General features: G+C 36.6%; 9 protein-coding genes across 9 annotated transcripts; 5 read left to right on the plus strand and 4 right to left on the minus strand.

Moving 5' to 3' along the window:
• Positions 1-34: 34 nt before the first annotated feature.
• MSN1 (Msn1p) lies at positions 35-1,111 on the minus strand (the record flags this gene model as incomplete). Its single annotated transcript, XM_003956241.1, has 1 exon — positions 35-1,111. One exon carries the CDS (start codon positions 1,109-1,111, stop codon positions 35-37), a length of 1,077 nt encoding a protein of 358 aa, XP_003956290.1.
• A 727-nt stretch (positions 1,112-1,838) lies between these two features.
• Positions 1,839-3,800, plus strand: KAFR0C01630 (uncharacterized protein; the record flags this gene model as incomplete). Its single annotated transcript, XM_003956242.1, has 1 exon — positions 1,839-3,800. The coding sequence occupies one exon, from the start codon at positions 1,839-1,841 to the stop codon at positions 3,798-3,800; it is 1,962 nt and encodes a 653-aa protein (XP_003956291.1).
• An 81-nt stretch (positions 3,801-3,881) lies between these two features.
• Positions 3,882-5,510, minus strand: RRI2 (Rri2p; the record flags this gene model as incomplete). Its single annotated transcript, XM_003956243.1, has 1 exon — positions 3,882-5,510. The coding sequence occupies one exon, from the start codon at positions 5,508-5,510 to the stop codon at positions 3,882-3,884; it is 1,629 nt and encodes a 542-aa protein (XP_003956292.1).
• A 2,194-nt stretch (positions 5,511-7,704) lies between these two features.
• On the plus strand, positions 7,705-9,216 carry MCH4 (Mch4p; the record flags this gene model as incomplete). Its single annotated transcript, XM_003956244.1, has 1 exon — positions 7,705-9,216. One exon carries the CDS (start codon positions 7,705-7,707, stop codon positions 9,214-9,216), a length of 1,512 nt encoding a protein of 503 aa, XP_003956293.1.
• Positions 9,217-10,937: 1,721 nt separating this feature from the next.
• RPL18A (60S ribosomal protein eL18) lies at positions 10,938-11,820 on the plus strand (the record flags this gene model as incomplete). Its single annotated transcript, XM_003956245.1, has 2 exons — positions 10,938-11,049; positions 11,372-11,820. 2 exons carry the CDS (start codon positions 10,938-10,940, stop codon positions 11,818-11,820), a joined length of 561 nt encoding a protein of 186 aa, XP_003956294.1.
• Positions 11,821-12,457: 637 nt separating this feature from the next.
• SMF1 (divalent metal ion transporter SMF1) lies at positions 12,458-14,077 on the plus strand (the record flags this gene model as incomplete). Its single annotated transcript, XM_003956246.1, has 1 exon — positions 12,458-14,077. The coding sequence occupies one exon, from the start codon at positions 12,458-12,460 to the stop codon at positions 14,075-14,077; it is 1,620 nt and encodes a 539-aa protein (XP_003956295.1).
• Positions 14,078-14,246: 169 nt separating this feature from the next.
• HRP1 (Hrp1p) lies at positions 14,247-15,686 on the minus strand (the record flags this gene model as incomplete). Its single annotated transcript, XM_003956247.1, has 1 exon — positions 14,247-15,686. The coding sequence occupies one exon, from the start codon at positions 15,684-15,686 to the stop codon at positions 14,247-14,249; it is 1,440 nt and encodes a 479-aa protein (XP_003956296.1).
• Positions 15,687-17,039: 1,353 nt separating this feature from the next.
• Positions 17,040-18,368, plus strand: TRM11 (tRNA (guanine-N2-)-methyltransferase; the record flags this gene model as incomplete). The annotated part of the gene is made up of 1 exon (XM_003956248.1): positions 17,040-18,368. The coding sequence occupies one exon, from the start codon at positions 17,040-17,042 to the stop codon at positions 18,366-18,368; it is 1,329 nt and encodes a 442-aa protein (XP_003956297.1).
• A 39-nt stretch (positions 18,369-18,407) lies between these two features.
• TRM13 (tRNA:m4X modification enzyme) lies at positions 18,408-19,685 on the minus strand (the record flags this gene model as incomplete). The annotated part of the gene is made up of 1 exon (XM_003956249.1): positions 18,408-19,685. One exon carries the CDS (start codon positions 19,683-19,685, stop codon positions 18,408-18,410), a length of 1,278 nt encoding a protein of 425 aa, XP_003956298.1.
• Positions 19,686-20,004: the final 319 nt, after the last annotated feature.

Raw genomic sequence — 20,004 nt, forward strand, 5'->3', positions numbered from 1 at the left:
CGTTTCGGTACGTTATCGAGACCCTGTCAAATGTTTATTTCAGTAAGGCAGGAATGTTATTTGATTGACAGAGCCATCCGATTGGATGTTTGCTTCGTTTTGCGTCGTCGGTATACCTGCAACTTTCCAACAAATCTATGATGTAATCGAGCTCATACCCTCGCGTGAGGCCCAGTTCTATGGCCTTCCAAAGAGGTTTCCTCCTTCCATATCTTTTGTTGGTCGCATTATCACGTCTCCAGGACGTTTGATATAGGTTTTCCATTTCCTTAATTGATGGCTGGTCGTTGATACCTTCTGTATATTCTTTCCAGACCTCTAGGACAGTTTGCGGGTTTTTCAGAAACTGGAAATTGGCAAGATAATTTGAATACTTCCTTCTCTTGGCTTCGAAACTATCCTCCGCGTTTTGATCTTGAAATCTTGCATTGCTGAATGTTGGCCCATTTAAATAAATATCAGCGGTGCTGTTGCTCCTACTATTATTTTCCATAGCCACAGGAGTGTGTTGATTAGTTTCTATTTTCAAGGGACGTTTCGCATTTATCTCATGAGTTCCATTGTTTAATCCATTCATGATAGAGCTTTGAAAAGTCTCATTTTGCCGTACATTATCAGCTTGTTCAGCGAAACTAGTTTTCTTAATCTCAGAATTCAACTCATCCAAGACACTATTATTTGTCGTTGCAATATCGGTTTTATCACTTAGTATATCGTTAAAGATTGCATTCACGACAACATTACCGTCATCCTGCTGCTGTTGATGATGGTGCATGTGTGATTGGGGGTTCTGCATATCGGTAGTAGAATAGTAATGATTATCGGGGATGCTAGATGTGGCCGAAATACTGTGCAACGTTGTTGACAATTTCTCCCTCAATATTTCTGAGTGCCGGACCTGGTCATTTAACATAATAGATATCGTTGAATTCAAATCGTTTATCTGTTGTTGCTGAGACTGGATTACAGTATCATATTTTTTGAAATGTTGATCCAACTTACTACTAAATGCATGAAATAGTTCTTCAAACAGTGATATACGTTGCTCTAAATCCTCTATCCTCCTAGTGAGCATATTACCGTTCCCGTCAACATCCATGGTGCCGCTCATATCTCCTCTTACTTGGAAGAATACGTTGCGTGCCTTATAAAACTATTGCAAGTTTCGCCAATTTTCTCGAGGATGACAATGATATCACTTTTCTTTTCTATTGAAATTTTTCGGGAACCCGTCTCAGCCGCACCACGGTGCCAGGGGACAAAAAAAACGAAGCTAAAAAAAGGACGTCACTTCTTGACAGCAAAATGTAACTCACGTTGTTGATGGAAATCTTCCAGGAACACGAGTGAATTGGCTCTTCATGCTGGGATACGGGCTGTTTGGGCAATCCAACGTGTTCACACAGCTTTTTTTTTTTTGAGGGTAATTTAAAAATATTTCAAGAACTTTAACATATGGCTCGCGTATATCAGTGAAATCACGTCATCCATCATCTGTGCGACATAGGTACAGAGATGCGAAAAATGTGTCAGCTGTTATTCAAGAAGACGAAAAACGCCGACACAACCCTACATTCTCATAGGTTAACTGTTGAGCGCTCTCAAGGTGGGATATTGATGATATGTCGTCGTTTTGACTTTTTTTTTGGAGTCTGTAGTACGACGCTAAAGTTCTCGCAGTTGTGTGTCGTTCCTTTCGAGATTTGGAAAAAAGTCGAAAAAGTTAGAGATATGGGAATGGTTGCACATGTGAGAAAAGTCTATTTAAGAAAGCATTGTACTGGTTTAGTCTTCGATTTTGCTTCCTAAAGAAGGACATATTTAACCAGGGTTTTTGAATGAAGTCATATAGCTGGATACTACCTCTGACAGCTTTCATACAGGCGACGAACGCATGGTCTCCATCTGATAGTTACGCTCCTACTGAGGTATCATGTGAGCGCAATGGAACACTAACTAGAAACGCTACTGGGATCTCCAATGACGAACAGGCATGGCTAGAGAAGAGGGATGCAATCACTGAAAATGCAATGAAGACATTTTTAACCCGTGCCACTGCTAATTTCTCAGACACCTCGTTCTTGGACTCTTTATTTGAGAACTCATCATACGTACCAAGAGTCGGCATTGCAGCTTCTGGTGGTGGTTACCGTGCTATGCTGAGTGGTGCCGGTATGCTTGCCGCATTCGATAACAGAACAAGAGGAGCTAATGAGAATGGTTTGGGTGGCCTGCTACAAGCTACGACTTACCTGTCCGGTCTTTCTGGGGGTAATTGGTTGGTTGGCACATTGGCTTGGAATAATTGGACTTCCATTCAAGATATCATTGATGGATTTGATGACTCCAATACCACTTCCATATGGGATATTTCCAATTCTATAATATCGCCCGGTGGTGAAAATGATACTTATACTACTGAGAGATTTGCATTAATTAAAGAACAAATCAATACTAAATATGAAGCGGGGTATAATATCAGTTTAGTTGATGTATGGGGACGTGCCTTGTCATATTATTTCTTCCCAGATTTGAAAAACGCTGGCGATGCTTTAACTTGGTCCAGTTTGAGAGATTTCGATGTATTTCAAAGCGCATCAATGCCTTTACCTATCGTAGTTGCTGATAACAAGTATCCTGATGATACTCAAATCACTTTGAATACAACCGTTTTTGAATTTAACCCATTCGAAATGGGTTCATGGGATCCATCCTTGCATTCATTCACAGATGTCAAATATCTCGGAACTAACGTTTCCAATGGTATCCCAACTGACGAAGGTAAATGTGTCGTAGGTTTCGATAATACAGGGTTTTTCCTGGGTGCCTCTTCCGATATATTTTATGGTGCATTACTTGAAGGATATTCAACCTACATAAATGTTATTGAGAAGGAATTCCTAACTGCTAATCAATCTGTGAATACCGAATTTGCTATCTTCTCTCCAAATCCATTCAAAGATACTAAATACTATGATAGTAGCGTAACAAGCAGCAATTCCGACTCTGACTCTCTGCTCTTAGTAGACGGTGGTTCAGACGGTCAAGATATTCCGTTTATTCCCCTACTTCAGGAAGAGCGTGCAGTTGATGCCATTTTTGCCTTTGACAATGGTGATGATACTACAGAAAACTGGCCAAATGGTACCGCTTTAATCAACACTTACCAACGTCAATTTATGCCTCAAGGGAAGAACATGGCATTTCCATATATCCCTGATGCAACAACTTTCGTTGAACAAGGTCTCAATCAGAAACCAACTTTTTTCGGCTGTGATTCCAGTAATTTGACTTCTCTATCATATATTCCTCCTCTGATCGTTTACATTCCAAATGCAGAATACTCTTATGCTAGTAACACAAGTACCTTTACGTTGTCTTATTCATTGCAAGAACGTCTTGACATGGTCCAGAACGGTTTTGAAGCTGCTACGAGGAAGAATTTGACCGAGGATTCCGACTTTTTGTCGTGTGTCAGTTGTGCAGTTATAAGACGTAAACAAGAAAAGCTAAATATAACTTTGCCTTCTGAATGTGAGAGGTGTTTTCAAAACTATTGTTACGGATATAAAAGTGTAAATGTGTCAGCCTCTTCTACAAATACCTCATCTCCATCTACCCAGGGTTCGAAGACCAATTATACTGTTTCTTCTGCAAAAGCTGACGCGTCCTCGAGTGCTTTTAATACTGTTTCAACTACAACCACTGCATCTGCCAAGGCTAATGCAGCTATCTCTCTTTCCAGCAACGGTATTTTGAGCTATTTATCAGCATTACTCTGCATTTTTGGAATGTTTTGAAAAATGGTATTTTCCCAATGCTTACCCAAACATTCAAACTTAATATATAATAGAGTATTCACTCATAGAAATATAATTATTTTAGGTGCGTCCATTTTTCCCCTTCATTACCACCAAATTGAGCTGCGTTAAGCTAATAATTTCTGCTATCTTGGTTTGTTTCTTCAATGTGGGGAATTCGGACGAGTCATCCGAGTGAGCATTCTCCCTAATGCATTTCAGTTGGTCAAAGAATTCGTTACTTTCCAAATTTCTCAATCTATACCGGGTCGTGAACAAATTAATATCCGCAGCATATTCTAAGTTAGTGAGACATTCAGTATCATTGAGACTCTTCTCCCCCTTTTCTGAAGTAGGTGAAAGATTAGGTTCTAGATTGAACACTTCCTTTGGATATAACGATAATGGAGCCTTATACTCGTCACCAAAAAGCACAATATCCTTGGTGAAATCAATCTTGAAATATACAGCAGCTTTGTCCTTCATGATGGACACCATCAACAACTTTAAAACGTCATCTCTGGAAACCTTCAAGGACGGATTTACTTGCAGTTTTGACCTTATATCATTGATCGAAATAGAAGAGTAAATAGGTGCAATTTTCGTCCATAATTTCAGACTCTGGCATATGTGATATATCCTATTTACTATTCCAGAAAGAATATCAGTAACCTTTGAAATCTTTTGAATCGAATGGTACAAATCTTGCAAATTCAAATCGATAAAATTTTGATATATCCCTTTTAATTGTAACATTATCGGTTGGTCGTTCAATATCTTCATTTGCTCGTAACCAAAAGGATTGATATTGTCTCTATCGACGCTAATCAGTATCATGCTAGTAAGTACATAACCTGTTAGGATGACCTCATAAAATAAAGGCAACCTCTCAAAAGAGTGCCCTTTGTTGCGTCCTCCAATCTCCTCTAAACTTTTCAAACATTTTAAAAGTGAATTGCAACATAGTCTAAACCTTTCTGTATGATTTATCAGATCAACACTACCATTCTCTATATCATAATCATCCTCATCATCATCATCATCCTCTTCAAGTACAATATGTAATATCGCAACACCAAAATTTAAGAGTAGAATCAACTTTGATTGCTGCTGTAAGGCTAATGAACAATTTATAGTGGACTCGAGCCATTCAATGTATATCCTGAAGTTTGTCTTGTCACTAATAGCACCTGTATTTAGGAATTCTATAATACAACACTGAAGAAGTACTGAGACTTCATCGAGCATTATTTTATTGCATAGTTTATAAGTTGTGCTGGAATTTTCGGCGTTATTATCCTTCTTCAGAGTATGAAACTCTTCTTGTAGCGCTTTATAGTTCTCTTCATCTACGACATCCTTTTTTATGTAAATTTCAAATATTTTTAATTGATACATTCTAGATTGAAGTAGATTTTGCAAATTGGATAAATAGCTTACCTCGTCTTGGAGTAACCAATCGAATTGTGTTGCTAACAGCAGATATAGACCTATTTTTCTCTGCAACTTAAGTCGTTCGTTAGGTTCAATTTCAAACATATAGGTCAGGCTTGAAAACGGAAGCATTTTGTCTATAAGAGAATTTAGGATCGATATGACATGGTTTAGGTCGGTCTTTGGTAGATCCAAACTTCTTAAACACGTATGTAGTCTCTGAATATCGCTGGAAATAGTAGTAATTGATGTAACATTGAAAGTAGGATAATCCATTTCGACATTCCAGCAGTTCAGAATGTTGATAATTAAATTGAATGAGAGTAGATCATTTTTTTGATTTCACCTGAATCCAACAATGTTATAAAGTAGTCTCTTGCAGTTTCAAATTTCTGATCATCCAACAACAACTGCCCTATTTCTATCTTGCTCTGCATATCATTAATCGGAGATCCATCATTTTGATTGGGCTTTACAATTTCATCCATGCTTTCGTCATGGTCACTTTCGAAATCCAGGTCACTACCATTCATGTCATCTTCTTCAGATAGCATAAAATCATTATAATCTCCTTCATCTTCATAACTCATTATTGTGTATAGTATATTAAATTAAAGAGAACACTCTTTTTCGATAAATGCAAATACTCTGGAGTTATACTTTTTGAAATTTTCAAGATTTGATATTGAAAGAAAAGGCTTTGTTCCTCTATATCCTGACAAGAATAATGCGTATTTACATAGAAATTACTATGCTCAAGATAGATTCAAAAGTTCTGTGCTCTTCATAAAGGTACCTTTTAGTTTAGCATGTTATTGTCTGATTTTACAAAATTTCCGAATTCTTGATAGTACCCGACAAGTAGTTAATTGAGTTTAGCTGTGGCTGGTAACAATTGGCTCTATAACTAAATGATCTGTTTTTGCATGGAAACAGAGTGTATATTTTTAAACCTTTTCAATCTTCCATGGCTTTAGTGGTGCTTTGATCCAACTGAAAGATATAAAAGTGGCGGAATCAAGTTATACACAATAATCTCCTAAAAACTAATTCTGTTAATGCGAGAGTACCATCTACCTGTGCTAAGGTCTTAGCATGGTTAGTACACAAGAATATTTTGATGTCCTTGCTACATGCATTTTGTTGTCTGACGACATTATATCACCAAACAGCTCGGCGCAAACTCCGGACTCAATAGTGTGAGTTTATGAAAAGAAGGGAGCGCATAATTAACATCCATTATAAAGCATCTAGATCAAACAAAAGATATTGAGCGTCAATCAAAGAAGACAGTGTTTCGTTCAAAAGGTTAATTATAAAAAACAGTACAAGAAAGTTCACTGGTGATTCGCTTTAATATATCAAATCAAATAAATATTTACGATTTGTAATGATGAAACGCTCTTGTGGCTAAAATGTGATCTCTAATAGCTACGAAGATAGGAGTGTTTAGAGATAAGCATTATTTATCTGCTAAATACAGCGAAATTACTCATTTTCCTTTCCTGACTCTCTCGCCGCGATGTGCTATAATCGGAGCGACATGACCTATTTAATAACTTCCCGTTGCTATCCCATTCATAGGAAAAAGGCAGTGGGCTGCTCTAGGCAAGATAGTAAAAAATATTTACCCCTCGTAGTAAAAAAGACAGGTAGTTGTTATGTCCTTTAAGACCTAGAAACACTTGACTGGGACATAGACTACTACTCCGAGTTGATGCTTTATGCCGGATTCTACGCTATGTATGTATCCACGCCCCTAAATTATTCAGTCTTTATACGGAACTTATTAGCTAAACGACTATTCTCTATATGACGGATTTTCTTCAGCTACAGGCCACAGTAGGACACCTGAATTCTGAAAAAAAGTCCATGACTTCCGCACCTATTAATTCAGAAAATCCAAGCCAGTAACTGTGGTGTTTTGAAACTGAGAAAGATAAATCTCACATGGCTCTTGGCACACACACCTGCTTAATGATTTTCACCCTTCCTTTTTTGTTTTCCTATTTGCCTTTTCCATCTTTTCTTATTTTTAAGATAACAATAAGCATAATGTAAACACAATACACTCTCAGATCGAAAGAGAGACCTCCTCCTCACCGGAAGAATATAGGCGCTTTCGCACTTGAATTCTCGATGGGTTTCTTTTTCGATCTGCTGCTTCGTTTTCTGAGCAGGGAGGCCAGAAAAAAACCGCGACCTCAAGGGAATTGATTACCGAAGCTCGCCAATATGAAAAAAAAAAATTAATGTGTCAGAAGAAGAGTCACTTCAGATTAAATCTATATACAAACCAAAATGTCTAGATTAGTATCTCAAAAATTATATATAACTGGAAGGGATGGAATGAGGGTTGACTTTTTTTTTTATGAGCAATCAAACCTGATTTACTTGATTTCATTACTGTAAATATTAATCTTTTTTTGTTTTCAAAAAACCTAACAAACAGATCAGAGTCAATATAGACATGATTCCGTTAGGTGTTTTAGCAAAACCGCAGAAAATATTCACAAAAAAGGTGGAACCACAAAGCTCCACAGAGCCTAAAGAGGAACAAGAGGATGCAGTGGGCACCTCAGGATTCAACATACCTCATAGTGTCTCTGCTCTAAAAAAGAATAATGACGAAATCATCGTCGAAAGACCAAAATTAAAGAGCGTCGTTTCCTACCAAGTATCAGAAACCGAAAGAGATGACAGCTCAGGTGACATTTTACTATTCGACCATGATAAGGACCTTCCAGATGGCGGGTTAAAAGCATGGCTTGTGGTTTTTGGTTCATTCATAGGGCTTATACCAGTATTTGGCATCATCAACTCATTAGGTGCCATAGAGTCTTACATTGCTGCAAACCAATTATCAAACGTTCAGTCCTCTACCATTGCCTGGATTTTTTCTCTGTATCTTGCAATCACTTTCGTTAGTTGCATTTTTGCAGGCGGTTACTTCGATAGAAATGGGAGTCTCCTACCTATGGTATCAGGTACTGTACTCTTTATTGGTGGCATTGTAGCATTGGCCGATTCAACAGAAGTCTGGCATTTTATCCTGTCATTTTCAGTCTTATGTGCTATAGGGTCAGGTGTGTTAATGACACCTCTTGTTGGTGCTGTTGCCACATGGTTTTTAAGGAAAAGAGCCATAGCAACAAGCATTGCCACAATGGGTGGTTCTGTAGGTGGTATTATGTTTGCCCCTGTTTTAAGAAAACTTTATGCAGAAGTAGGTTTTAGATGGGCCATCAGAATATTCGCATTAATTTGTTTCTTTTGCTTAATTTGTTCAATTTGTCTCGTCAAAGAAAGATCAATTGCAACATATGAAAAATTTGAATCAAAGAAGGAGCTCATAAAGTGGTATGTATCGTCATCATTCAATTGGAGATATTTCCTTGATTGGAAATTCCTATTTGCTGCTTTGGGGGCCTCATTAGCTGAAAGTTCTCTAACTTCATCGGCTACATATATTTCATCCTATTCCATTGCAAGAGGGAATTCAATCTCTGTGTCTTACAATTTAATCACCGCGACAAATGCAGCTGGTATCCTAGGAAGATACATTCCAGGATATCTAGCAGATAAATATGTAGGAAGATTCAATATCGCAATCATAACAATTGGATTAGCTGCAATTGCTAACCTTGTAATTTGGTTACCATTTGGTGGTCAGATCGGTGCTCTGTGGACATACGTCATATTATATGGATTTGCATCAGGATCAGTTCTTTCTCTAACTCCAGTTTGCATTGGACAAATTTCCAGTACAGAAGAATTCGGTAAACGTTACTCAACTGCATATTTACTACAAGCCATTGTTACAATCCCAGTATTACCAATAGGCGGTGCTATTATTGGGAACGAATCTATTTCAAATTATAATAAATTTATTGTCTTCAATTCGGTACTAATGGGAGCTGGTGCCGTCTTCTATTATATTTCGAGATATATTTGCATTGGTGCAAAATTGAGGAAATTTTAAAGAAACTTTTAAATAAACTTATACATAAACATATTTCCGTTTTCAAAATACTTATATATGCAACCATTTGAATATTCATAACCAATTAAAATATACATATCGCATGAATCCATGATAGTTGAAACTAAAATATACTTTTCTTTTTCAATTTGGGACGTAAGCTCATTGTTTTATCCTATATATACATAGTAATCTACCAATGTATACTAAGAGATATATATCTTAAACTGTATGTACCGACCAAACGATGGTTATGAAATCCGTTCATTTGCCTCAATCTATTGACCTATCCAACCTATATGAGAATAGAAGTGAAATGTTATTTCATCTTTTGATTACAAGTAGAGAAAAACTAGAAAATTTATTCAAAAGGGAGAGAAGGAAAATTTAAGGAATATTAAGTCAACTTTCAGAAATTATAAGCAAATAATGTAATCAGGCGTGTCAAACATGGAGATCCTCTTAAGTTAGTACCCCGCAGGAGAAAGAAATAAAGAAAACACGGTGAAAAATCAAATACTAAGTAAAACCAGAAACAAACTAACCAAGAAGTGAACAAAAGCATCCTATTATTCAATAAATATTCACAATATTTTTATGGAATATTATTAAAAGCATTTTTTTATGTCCGGTCAGAAGCACCCTCGATAGCTGGAGAGAGAAAGTTACCACTAAGTAAAAAGGCAGATTTAAGATCAATTAATAGAAAAGCAAATAAGCTTCATAAAATAGACGGATAGAAAAGTTTTACTCCTGGAGACCAATAAATCAAAAGCAAACGAACGAGACCCAACCAATTTATTTCATTTCCTCTTTGTTCACAACTTATGCATAGCATATATAACAAATTATCTTGTTCATATCCACAATAGAGCTTGCCAATTAAACCATACCGCAGTATATGGAAGTCCCGGGAAGAGAAAATGCATTTACGCACGTCTTCAACGAAGACAGTGTCGGACTCCTGGCATTAAAAAACGTCATTTAGTATAGTACTAAGTGACGTTTTCTTGTAAAAAATGCCATATACCGACTAAAAACTCTCCCTTAATATCAATTTTTATAACCCACTAATTATATCATATTATACCACAACAACTGTACACTTTTTTATCTGTAATCATTTGGTGTAACAAAGTAAAAACCAAAAACAAACAAATAAAAGTTACCTTGAAATAAAAGAGTGATAGTAAAGTTACACCATTTTATGAGAAACCTTTCTTCCTTATATACCTTTCTTTGCGTCATTAAAATCCGGAGATCTCCCTGTTTTCGGAAGGTTCCATTCTAGAGAATTCTACTTAGCCGCGCAAGAGGAAGCAAATCCCCTTTCTTCCCTCCCCGATACTTCGTACATCTTGTGGGACTGTTTTTTTTAAAGATATATGTGGTGCAAAGGTTGTGTGACAACATTATGCGGTGTGTGGATTGCGTCCGCGCCGTTTTCAATTTCATTTTTTTTTTTATAAAAGATGAAAAAAAACACTTATTTCATTTTTATTAGAAGTGGGAGCGTCGAGAAGCACGCAACTTTTTCACTTTTTACCGAATTTTCAACATTCTGTCGGAGGTGGATGAGGGCGAGATACGGAGAGTATGTGCTTTCTCGCTGGGGCAATACTAGCGGTGAGAGCTCGATGACAATATATATAACTACTATTTAGATGTGCAATGTTTTATATACTGTATTCTAAATCGTAACAGAGACAAACGGATACAAAATGGGTATTGATCACACTACCAAGCAACACAAGAGATCTGGTCACAGAACCGCTCCAAAGTCTGACAATGTCTACTTAAAGATGTTAGTTAAGCTATACTCTTTCTTAGCTCGTATGTCAAAAAACGATTATTTATTAGTGGAATAAAACGATTCTGTCCATTCATAATACTGATTTATTAGAACTCTGGAAGTTCTTACAATGAAAACGATATCTTTATGATTAAAAGATATGTTATGTCTAATGACATAACTAACGTTCTGCGAGTGCAACTGCATTTTTCATGCGGTTATGTGCGGCACAACAAGATATATCATGTTAATGAGCAGAATCCTTTTCTTTCTAAGCACACTAGAAATGTTGAAACATACTGTTTCGTAAACTAGTGGACCTTAAGAAGACTCAATTATACTAACAAACTCTTTTTTAAATAGGTCGTACTGATGCTCCATTCAACAAGGTCATCTTAAAGTCTTTATTCTTATCCAAGATTAACAGACCACCTGTTTCTGTTTCCAGAATCGGTAAGGCTTTAAAGCAAGAAGGTGCTGCCCAAAAGACTATCGTCATTGTCGGTACCGTCACTGATGACGCTAGAATCTTTGAATTACCAAAGGCTACCGTCGCTGCTTTAAGATTCACTGCTTCTGCTAGAGCTAGAATCGTCAAGGCTGGTGGTGAATGTATCACTTTAGATCAATTAGCCGTCAGAGCTCCAAAGGGTCAAAACACTTTAATCTTAAGAGGTTCAAGAAATTCCAGAGAAGCTGTTAGACACTTCGGTATGGGTCCACACAAGCGTAAGGCTCCAAGAATCCTATCTAAGGGTAGAAAGTTCGAAAGAGCTAGAGGTAGACGTAGATCTAAGGGTTTCAAGGTATAAGTTAAATAATAATATATATCATATTTTCTCTAATACTTTAGCACTCTGCCATTTCAAAAAAAAGCTTCTCCATCGAAGGTACAAGAGGACAATGTTCCACACCCTTGAGGTGCCATATATAGTCCTTCCAAGAACTCCTTCGCAATGAGTGGACTGTCATAAACCTACAAAAACAATTTAGACCTTTTTGATAGAGGACACTTTCCTTGAACTATATATAAATCTCTCCTTTAAAGATGATATGATCTGGCCTGGGGATTTCTCTTCACATCAACCTGAGCCCACTTCAGCCACGTTGACACTGAAGTCAATTCGTTTACAATTTCAGGGTGTTCAACATTCTTTTCTAAAACATTTCGCAATTTTATTATATCTTACCTAACCTGAAAAGGAAAACTGATGTTGTGTTCAACTAATGGCTGGCAGTAAACTATACGTCACCGCCTCGAGAATGCTCAGTACTGTTTTCAACTGGGATTGCGCTCGCCAAAACTGAAGCAAAAAAACCCTCTCTATCATAGTTGAGCACATAGGCTCACAGAATGTATAAATGCGATAGCACTGAAGAGCATACAATTGAAAGGTCGGTACTCCATTGAACCTACACGGACTGTTCCTTAGTTTTCATGAGTTCTTGATGTCCGGCCTAGAAATTGAAAGTTCCAGTGCAGAAGGTGTTCATAATGTCACATCTAAAGAAGCCATTAATGTCTCAGAAAGTTCATTGGACACAGGTGACAGTTCAAAAGTAAAACTATGGGTCACTGAACTGAGATCTATTGTATACAAGTATGCCGGATTTATTGGACCGGGATTGATGGTTTCCGTTGCATATATTGACCCAGGTAACTACTCTACATCCATAAATGCGGGAGCAACAAACCAGTACTCTTTACTGTGTATAATTTTGATCTCTAATGTAATTGCAATTTTTTTGCAATGCCTCTGCATAAAGCTTGGATCAGTAACTGGGATGGATTTATCTAGAAATTGCAAAAAACATCTGCCGACTTGGCTGAATCTGATTCTTTACTTCTTTGCCGAATGTGCCATTATAGCCACTGATTTAGCCGAGGTTATAGGTACTGCCATTGCGCTTAACATACTGATTAAAGTTCCCCTACCGGCTGGTGTCGTTCTCACGGTAATTGATGTACTTACGGTTATGGCTGCGTATACGCCAGGAGTATCGTCAATGAAATTTATTAGAGCATTCGAATACGGTGTCGCCTTATTAGTTGTTGGCGTAGTAATCTGTTTTGCAGTTGAATTGGCGTATATTCCGAACTATACCAGTATCGGGAAAATATTCAGAGGCTTTATACCATCGCACCAAATGTTTCAAAACGAGGGCATGTATAAAGCTGTGTCAATCCTGGGTGCAACTGTTATGCCTCATTCGTTATTTTTGGGATCAGGATTGGTCCAGCCGAGACTTTTTGAATATGATTCAAAACATAGCAACCATCCATCCATTGTGAATGATAGCACTGATGATATCGAGCTCGAGAAGCCCGAAAGCTCTCAAGAGCAAGTAAAGGACCTGAAATATCTAAATTACAGACCCACCATAGATGCAATTAACTATTGCATGACATTTTCTATGCTTGAGTTAACCTTTACGCTCTTCACACTTGCATTATTCGTCAATTGTAGCATCCTTATAATAGCAGGAGCAACTTTGTATGGAAGCTCTGAAGCCGCTGATGCAGACTTGTATACAATTCATTATTTGTTGTCAGAAACACTAGCGCCGGCTGCAGGAACAATATTCATGTTAGCTTTACTATTAAGCGGCCAATCCGCAGGTATTGTTTGTACAATGGCGGGCCAAATCGTAAGTGAAGGCCACCTAAATTGGAAATTACTTCCTTGGCAGAGAAGACTGGCAACGAGAGCTATTTCAATTATTCCATGCCTCATAATATCGGCTTCTTTGGGAAAAGAAGCATTATCTAAGGCACTGAATGCATCCCAAGTAGTTTTATCCCTTTGCTTACCTCTTTTAGTTGCTCCTTTGATTTATTTCACTAGTTCTAAAAGAATCATGAGTGTTGAAAACCCCAAAAGTTCAAATATCACAACCAATTCTAACAGCGAGGACGAAATTTCAGACAATGAGACCGAGATAGAACCTGTGAGTTTTGTTAACAACTGGATAACTTCGATCTTTTCAATACTTATCTGGCTATTGTTATCAATATTAAATGTCTATGCCATAGTTCAATTAGGCCTTTCTCATGGAAATATCAGTTGATTCTTGAGAACACATAATTTGGACCTACCCCTTCTTCATCCTTCGCTCGAGATACTATTCTATTGTCTTGAATACTTAATATGTACATTAAAAAAATAAACTAATAGCTACATTATATATATATATATAATATCAATCATATAACTTGCACCGAACATGCTTCCGATAATTACCTGTTATATGGATGATAACCGTTATTACGTCTGTTGTAACCACCGCGTCCACGATGACCACCACCGCTTGAATTATTACGATAGTTGTCATTATTTCTGTTACGATTGCCACCACGGTAACCACGATCACGAGGTTGTGATGAATATCCATGATTTGGAGGCGGGATAGAGGAAGGATCCCTTGGTCCCCTTGGTAGACTTATTTCAGGTGTCTGTGAAGCTGAATTGGAGCCATTAGAATCTTTGTTGATATCTTCACCTCCAATCGTTTGTACGTTACTGCCATCTTTATCGGTGGTGTTGTCATTATCGCGGGAAGGCGATTGTGTAGCAGGTGTTGCCATGTCGGAAGGGTTTCCGGAACCAGGAGTGCCTGCTGGCATTGTATAACCTGGCATCATCATGGCCATTTGTTGCATTTGTTGTTGGTACATCTGCGTGTAATCAACACCAGTCTGTTGTTGCATTTGTTGATAATATTCTTGCATTTTTTGATAGTATTCAGTCATTGCTTGAGGATTGAAACCCGCCATCATTGGGTTGAAACCAGCCATCATAGGATTTTGATACATTGCATTAGCAGGAGCCTGTCCAATGGCACCTGTTTGTTGATATTGAATATTTCTGTTATTTGGATTAGCACCACCATATTGACCTTTTTGTAAGTGCCTTGGTTGTGCTCTCTTGATTTCAATCTGTTTACCTTTGAATTCAATGTATTTACTCTGACAAACTCTGTCAACAGCATCTGGAGAATCATATGTGACAAACCCGAAACCTCTAGATCTACCAGTATCCTTATCTAACATTAATTGAGCATCGATAATGTTACCATATTGAGAAAAGAATTCTTCAAATTCTTTTGGTCTTACGTCTGCACCAATACCACCAACAAATATTTTACCAGTTTTGTCTTGTTCTTCTCTTGGGATGGATCTTTTTGGATCGATAACTTTACCATCAAGAATATGTTGTGTCTTGACAACTTCATCAACACTTGAAGGATGTTCAAAAGTTAAGAAACCAAAACCCCTGGATCTACCAGTGTTCGAGTCTTTCATTATTTTTAAGTCGGTGACATGGCCATATTTGTTGAAATAATCTCTTAATGTTTCTTCAGTTGTTTCCCAATTCAAACCACCAATGAACATTTTACAGTTGTCCTTTGATATATCGGCTTTTACATGAGCAGCAGCAGCGGCAGCAGCAGCATCCATTTGAGGATTTGCAGATTGAGCTTGCTCCATCTGCTGTTGGAATTGCGACATTGTCTGTTGAAGCTGTTCCCAAGGTAATGCAGCTGGCACACTAGCATTTGTGGTAGCAGTAGCAGCATTGTTACTGCTATTATTATTCTCTGTTCCTTCTGCTTTTGACTCATTAGAGTCTGTGGAATCAGATGGCTTATCATTACTTTTAGTTTCGCTTCCATTCATTTGGTTTAAATTTGAAGATAAAGCTTGTAATGCAGCTAATTGATCCAACGTACTGCTAGTATTATCTGACTTGTTTTCGGTAGGTTCTTTCTTTTGCTCTTCGACCTCCGTTTTTGGAGTATCATTAGAGATTTTATTTGCTGTGGAATCATCAGCACCATAAATGTCGTTAAAGTCTTCTTCGTCGGAACTCATTTTTTATCTCTTTTTTGTTGATTTTTGTTGTTTAGTTTTTCTATGTCAATCAATGGTATAAATAGAGTAAAGATAGATGTAAACTAAGATATATAGCAGGACCTTTTTAAATATTAGTAAACTTGAAATTCTCTTTTAGTTGATTGTGTTTTGTTTCTTTTTGAAGTATTAAACTGCTTATACTAACTATAGAGTATAATATAACTGTAAAAACTTATATGATCTTTATATCAACTGGAGTAATACAAATAATGGTTGCTATTAAAACTCTTTATTGGCCTTAGTATAACTAGGAATATATGGAAAAAATAATACAGTTGTTGATATAAATTCTTTTATTCAAACTGTTGGTTTCCACTTAATAAAAGGTTTTACTTTGAATAAGCCACTATGTTAAAATGGATGATAGGATAGAATACAAATATTGATTTTGTTTCTAATAAAATGGTAATTACTAAAAAGTAACTTTCACTGGTATTGAAATTGCTTGATTTCAGGAGTGACATTTTCCAAAAAAAAAAAATTCGTCTCTTTCAGAAAATTACTTTCCTTTTATACTTTTTTTCTTTTTATTCCTGAAATTTCTTCCAACCAACTTTTCTCAGTCTTTTTCTCTGTGGTGTTCCGAGTCGAGCGCCGCCTCATACCTGTTACCCGGTGGATGGTCACAATTTTAGAGATTTGATTGGATAGCATGGCGATTGACGCTAACAAGGTCTATTCGAGTCGTACAATGCTCTTCTGGATTATGGCAATCATATTCTATGCGGGAGACAGTCAGTTCTAGGCGGCGTTGCTCCAGTATGGCAAATGAGGAAAGTCATATGTTGCTTCTCACTGTTGCTCTTGCCGTTTAATTCTGTATACTTGCTAACACCATGTAACTGTTGGGGAATTTATTGTGCTAATTCCGGACGTCCTATATATATATAGCACAATATCACTCCAATAGCAGCTGACCGCAGCGACACATTCGTACTAATTATCACTTTGTTATCGTGTGTCGCCTTTCTTTTTCGAGCGAAATTGCTGGCATTTTTTTTCTTTTAGTGCTGTGAAAAATTATTTAGTGGAAAGCTCATCGATTTCTGAATAGAGTAGATTAGATTTGAATAGCAAAGGAAATAGATGAAACCGGACTTCACTGATAGAACTATAATGACTAACGTGAAACAAAAGAAGAAGTATCTGCTTTACATGGTCCAGGTCCATACCAATTTTCGTAGGGCTGAATTGGAATCATTAGCAGACTTGTACAATATCGACATCGATTTCGCAACTTATAGTGAAGATTCTCCATTTTTCTACGTAGAATTAGACAGTGATGACGTTGCACGCGACTGGATTAAGAGATCTATATTAACAAGAGCAATTTACGAATATTGGGGCGACGGTAAGACTCTAGAGGAACTACACGAGTCCATCAAGTCTCAACCTTTTATTGAACATTATAAACAAATTTATAAAAACGATTCTTTCAAGTTTGAATTCGAGAATTATAGAGGAGGAAGTAACAAATATTCCACCAAGGATAGAATCAAACAAATCGAATCTTTTGGATATTTGCAATTTGAAGGTAAAATCGACCTGAAAAAAGCCAAACAAGTTTACACTCTAATAGAACAATATGAACCAATCTCTGATAACATTGCTGGTGAAAAACCAACACATTTCATATTTGGTAGATTAGTACAAACTAGTAACCGTCGTTCAGTGGAAAAATTTGACCTAAAGAAAAGACCATACAAAGGTACAACAAGTTTTGAAGCTGAATTGTCCTTAATTAGTTGTAACATTGCACAAGTCAAATTTGGAAGTTTCATGTATGACCCATTCGCTGGTACAGGCTCATTTCTAGTTGCAGGCGGCCATTTTGGTGCATTGGTATTTGGTTCTGACATTGATGGTAGAATGATTAGAGGTAGAAGTTTAAATGAAAATATATCAAGTAACTTCAAACATTATGACGATTCAAACAAATTTTTGGACGTTATGACAATGGACTTCACACATAATGCATTGAGATCTAATTTAGTCATTGATACCATTTTATGTGATCCACCATACGGTATTAGAGAAAGTATAAAAGTACTTGGTGCTCGTGATCCGGAACGATTCGTTGGTAAAGAAAATATTGAAATTGATGGTGAAAAGGCATATTTGAGAAAAGACTATATACCCACGAAAAAACCAATATCCTTAGATTTATTATTAGACGACCTATTAAATTTTGCATCGGAAAGATTACCTATAAACGGTAGATTGGCATTTTGGATGCCTACTGCGAATGATGAGAATATTGAAACTATTGTACCGCTACATTCCCATTTGGAATTGAAATATAACTGCGTTCAAGAATTCAACAAGTGGTCAAGAAGGTTACTAGTTTATATCAATAGGGGACCAAGTTTCAATGGACCAACTAATAATGGTACTAAGAGGTCCACTACTAACTTTAGGGAGCGTTACTTTAGTAATTTCAATTAAATTGTGTATAAATGTATTATAATTCTATGCTTCTATCATTCAAGAGTCCTGCGTTATTAGAGCCACATTCTCCATTGACACATCCTTTGTAACGTAGTTTATTAATTTAGCATTTTGATGTAAATTCTGTTGAACCCATTTCAACCTACCTAAATCTACAATTTTTCTTGCCTTCAAACCCAATTCCTCCCTTTCAGCAACAGTTATATTTATTGTATCATCGGCCATTTTGATAATATCATCATCCTCAGCACCTGGGCTTCTCCCACTGGTGGCCCAAGAACACATTTTGGTTAGACAATAGAAAAATTCTTCATAAGATAATCCGGTTTCATGTGACGACATTAAATCTTTGATGTAGGAGGGATTGATATAATCATGCGCATTGCAGACATGCCTACAACACATGGCTATGCAGATTGCATTGATTGATTTTTTCAAGATTGGATTATTGAAAATACATTTTAATGTCAAATCCGTGGCTACACCACATAAATGTTTAGAAATGATGGCATGATTATGTGAAACATCTAGGATCTCGTCAATTTTCAAATCTTTGATATCAATCTTCAATCTCTTAATGATTGGCTGAGACTTGGTTAATTGTAAAGTGTCCAATTTAATCTTTGTGTCAAATTTCAATCTGTTGGATCCTCTATCTATGAAAACAAAATTTAGTGGGTTTGTATTATTTTTAGCGAGGATAACTTGATTTAAATATCTCGAGAATTCAGCTTTACCACAACCGAATTCTGCAATACTTAACGTTTTAGTATTTTCAAGTATTGATTTATTTTCAGTCAATAAATTTTCTATCAGAGAAGATTGTTGTATAGCATGCTTTTGATTTGTCAATTCCATCAATCTTGTATTTGACATGGTTTCATTCGACAATTGTGAAAATTGTATATCATAATTTAATTGAATTTTTTTGATTAACTCAATGGTATTACTGAGTGATTGATTAAAATCAATTGGAGCCTTCATTGGAACATTCACAGTGTTTAAATTTTCTACAAAGAATGATTTATTGTCATTAACATGATCTAGTTTAAATTTATTACATTTAGGTAAATGTTTCTTCAATTTATATTTCCAAACGGTATGATTTGGATCGTAGGGACAAGGAATTCTTTCATCATCAGGTTTGTTGTGTAAATTATGGCCTTCTTGCTTTTTCAATAAATTAATATGTTCACTACAATATTTTGCCTCTTTTGATCTTGTCATACCACATCTTCTATTTTTTTTGGTGACAAAATATTCACATTGTAATCTCTCATGTTTCACTTTCTTCGTCGCAGGTTGATCTGTCATTTTTACGATTTTGTTAGACAAACACTTAAGGGATCTTAGAACACGAATATTTTAAAATAATGAGCCTATTAGTAGTACGAATTATCGTGAAAGAGATATTTCAAATATTCACCCAATGTAGTTAATGAATCTTCAAGTATTATTATTACGATCGAAAAATTGGGAGAAAAAGAAAAAAAAATCGATGAGGTTACCCGGGGAAACTATATTTATAGCCGGGTAATAGAACCTGAGACACATTCGGCATGTTGCAAAAAAAATCATTGCCACGCACAGCAAGCGAAAATGGGAAATTTCACAAAGGCTGGTGTCTCCGGTA

The sequence above is a fragment of the Kazachstania africana genome, chromosome 3 (assembly GCF_000304475.1).
Source record: "Kazachstania africana CBS 2517 chromosome 3, complete genome".
NCBI lineage: Eukaryota > Fungi > Ascomycota > Saccharomycetes > Saccharomycetales > Saccharomycetaceae > Kazachstania > Kazachstania africana.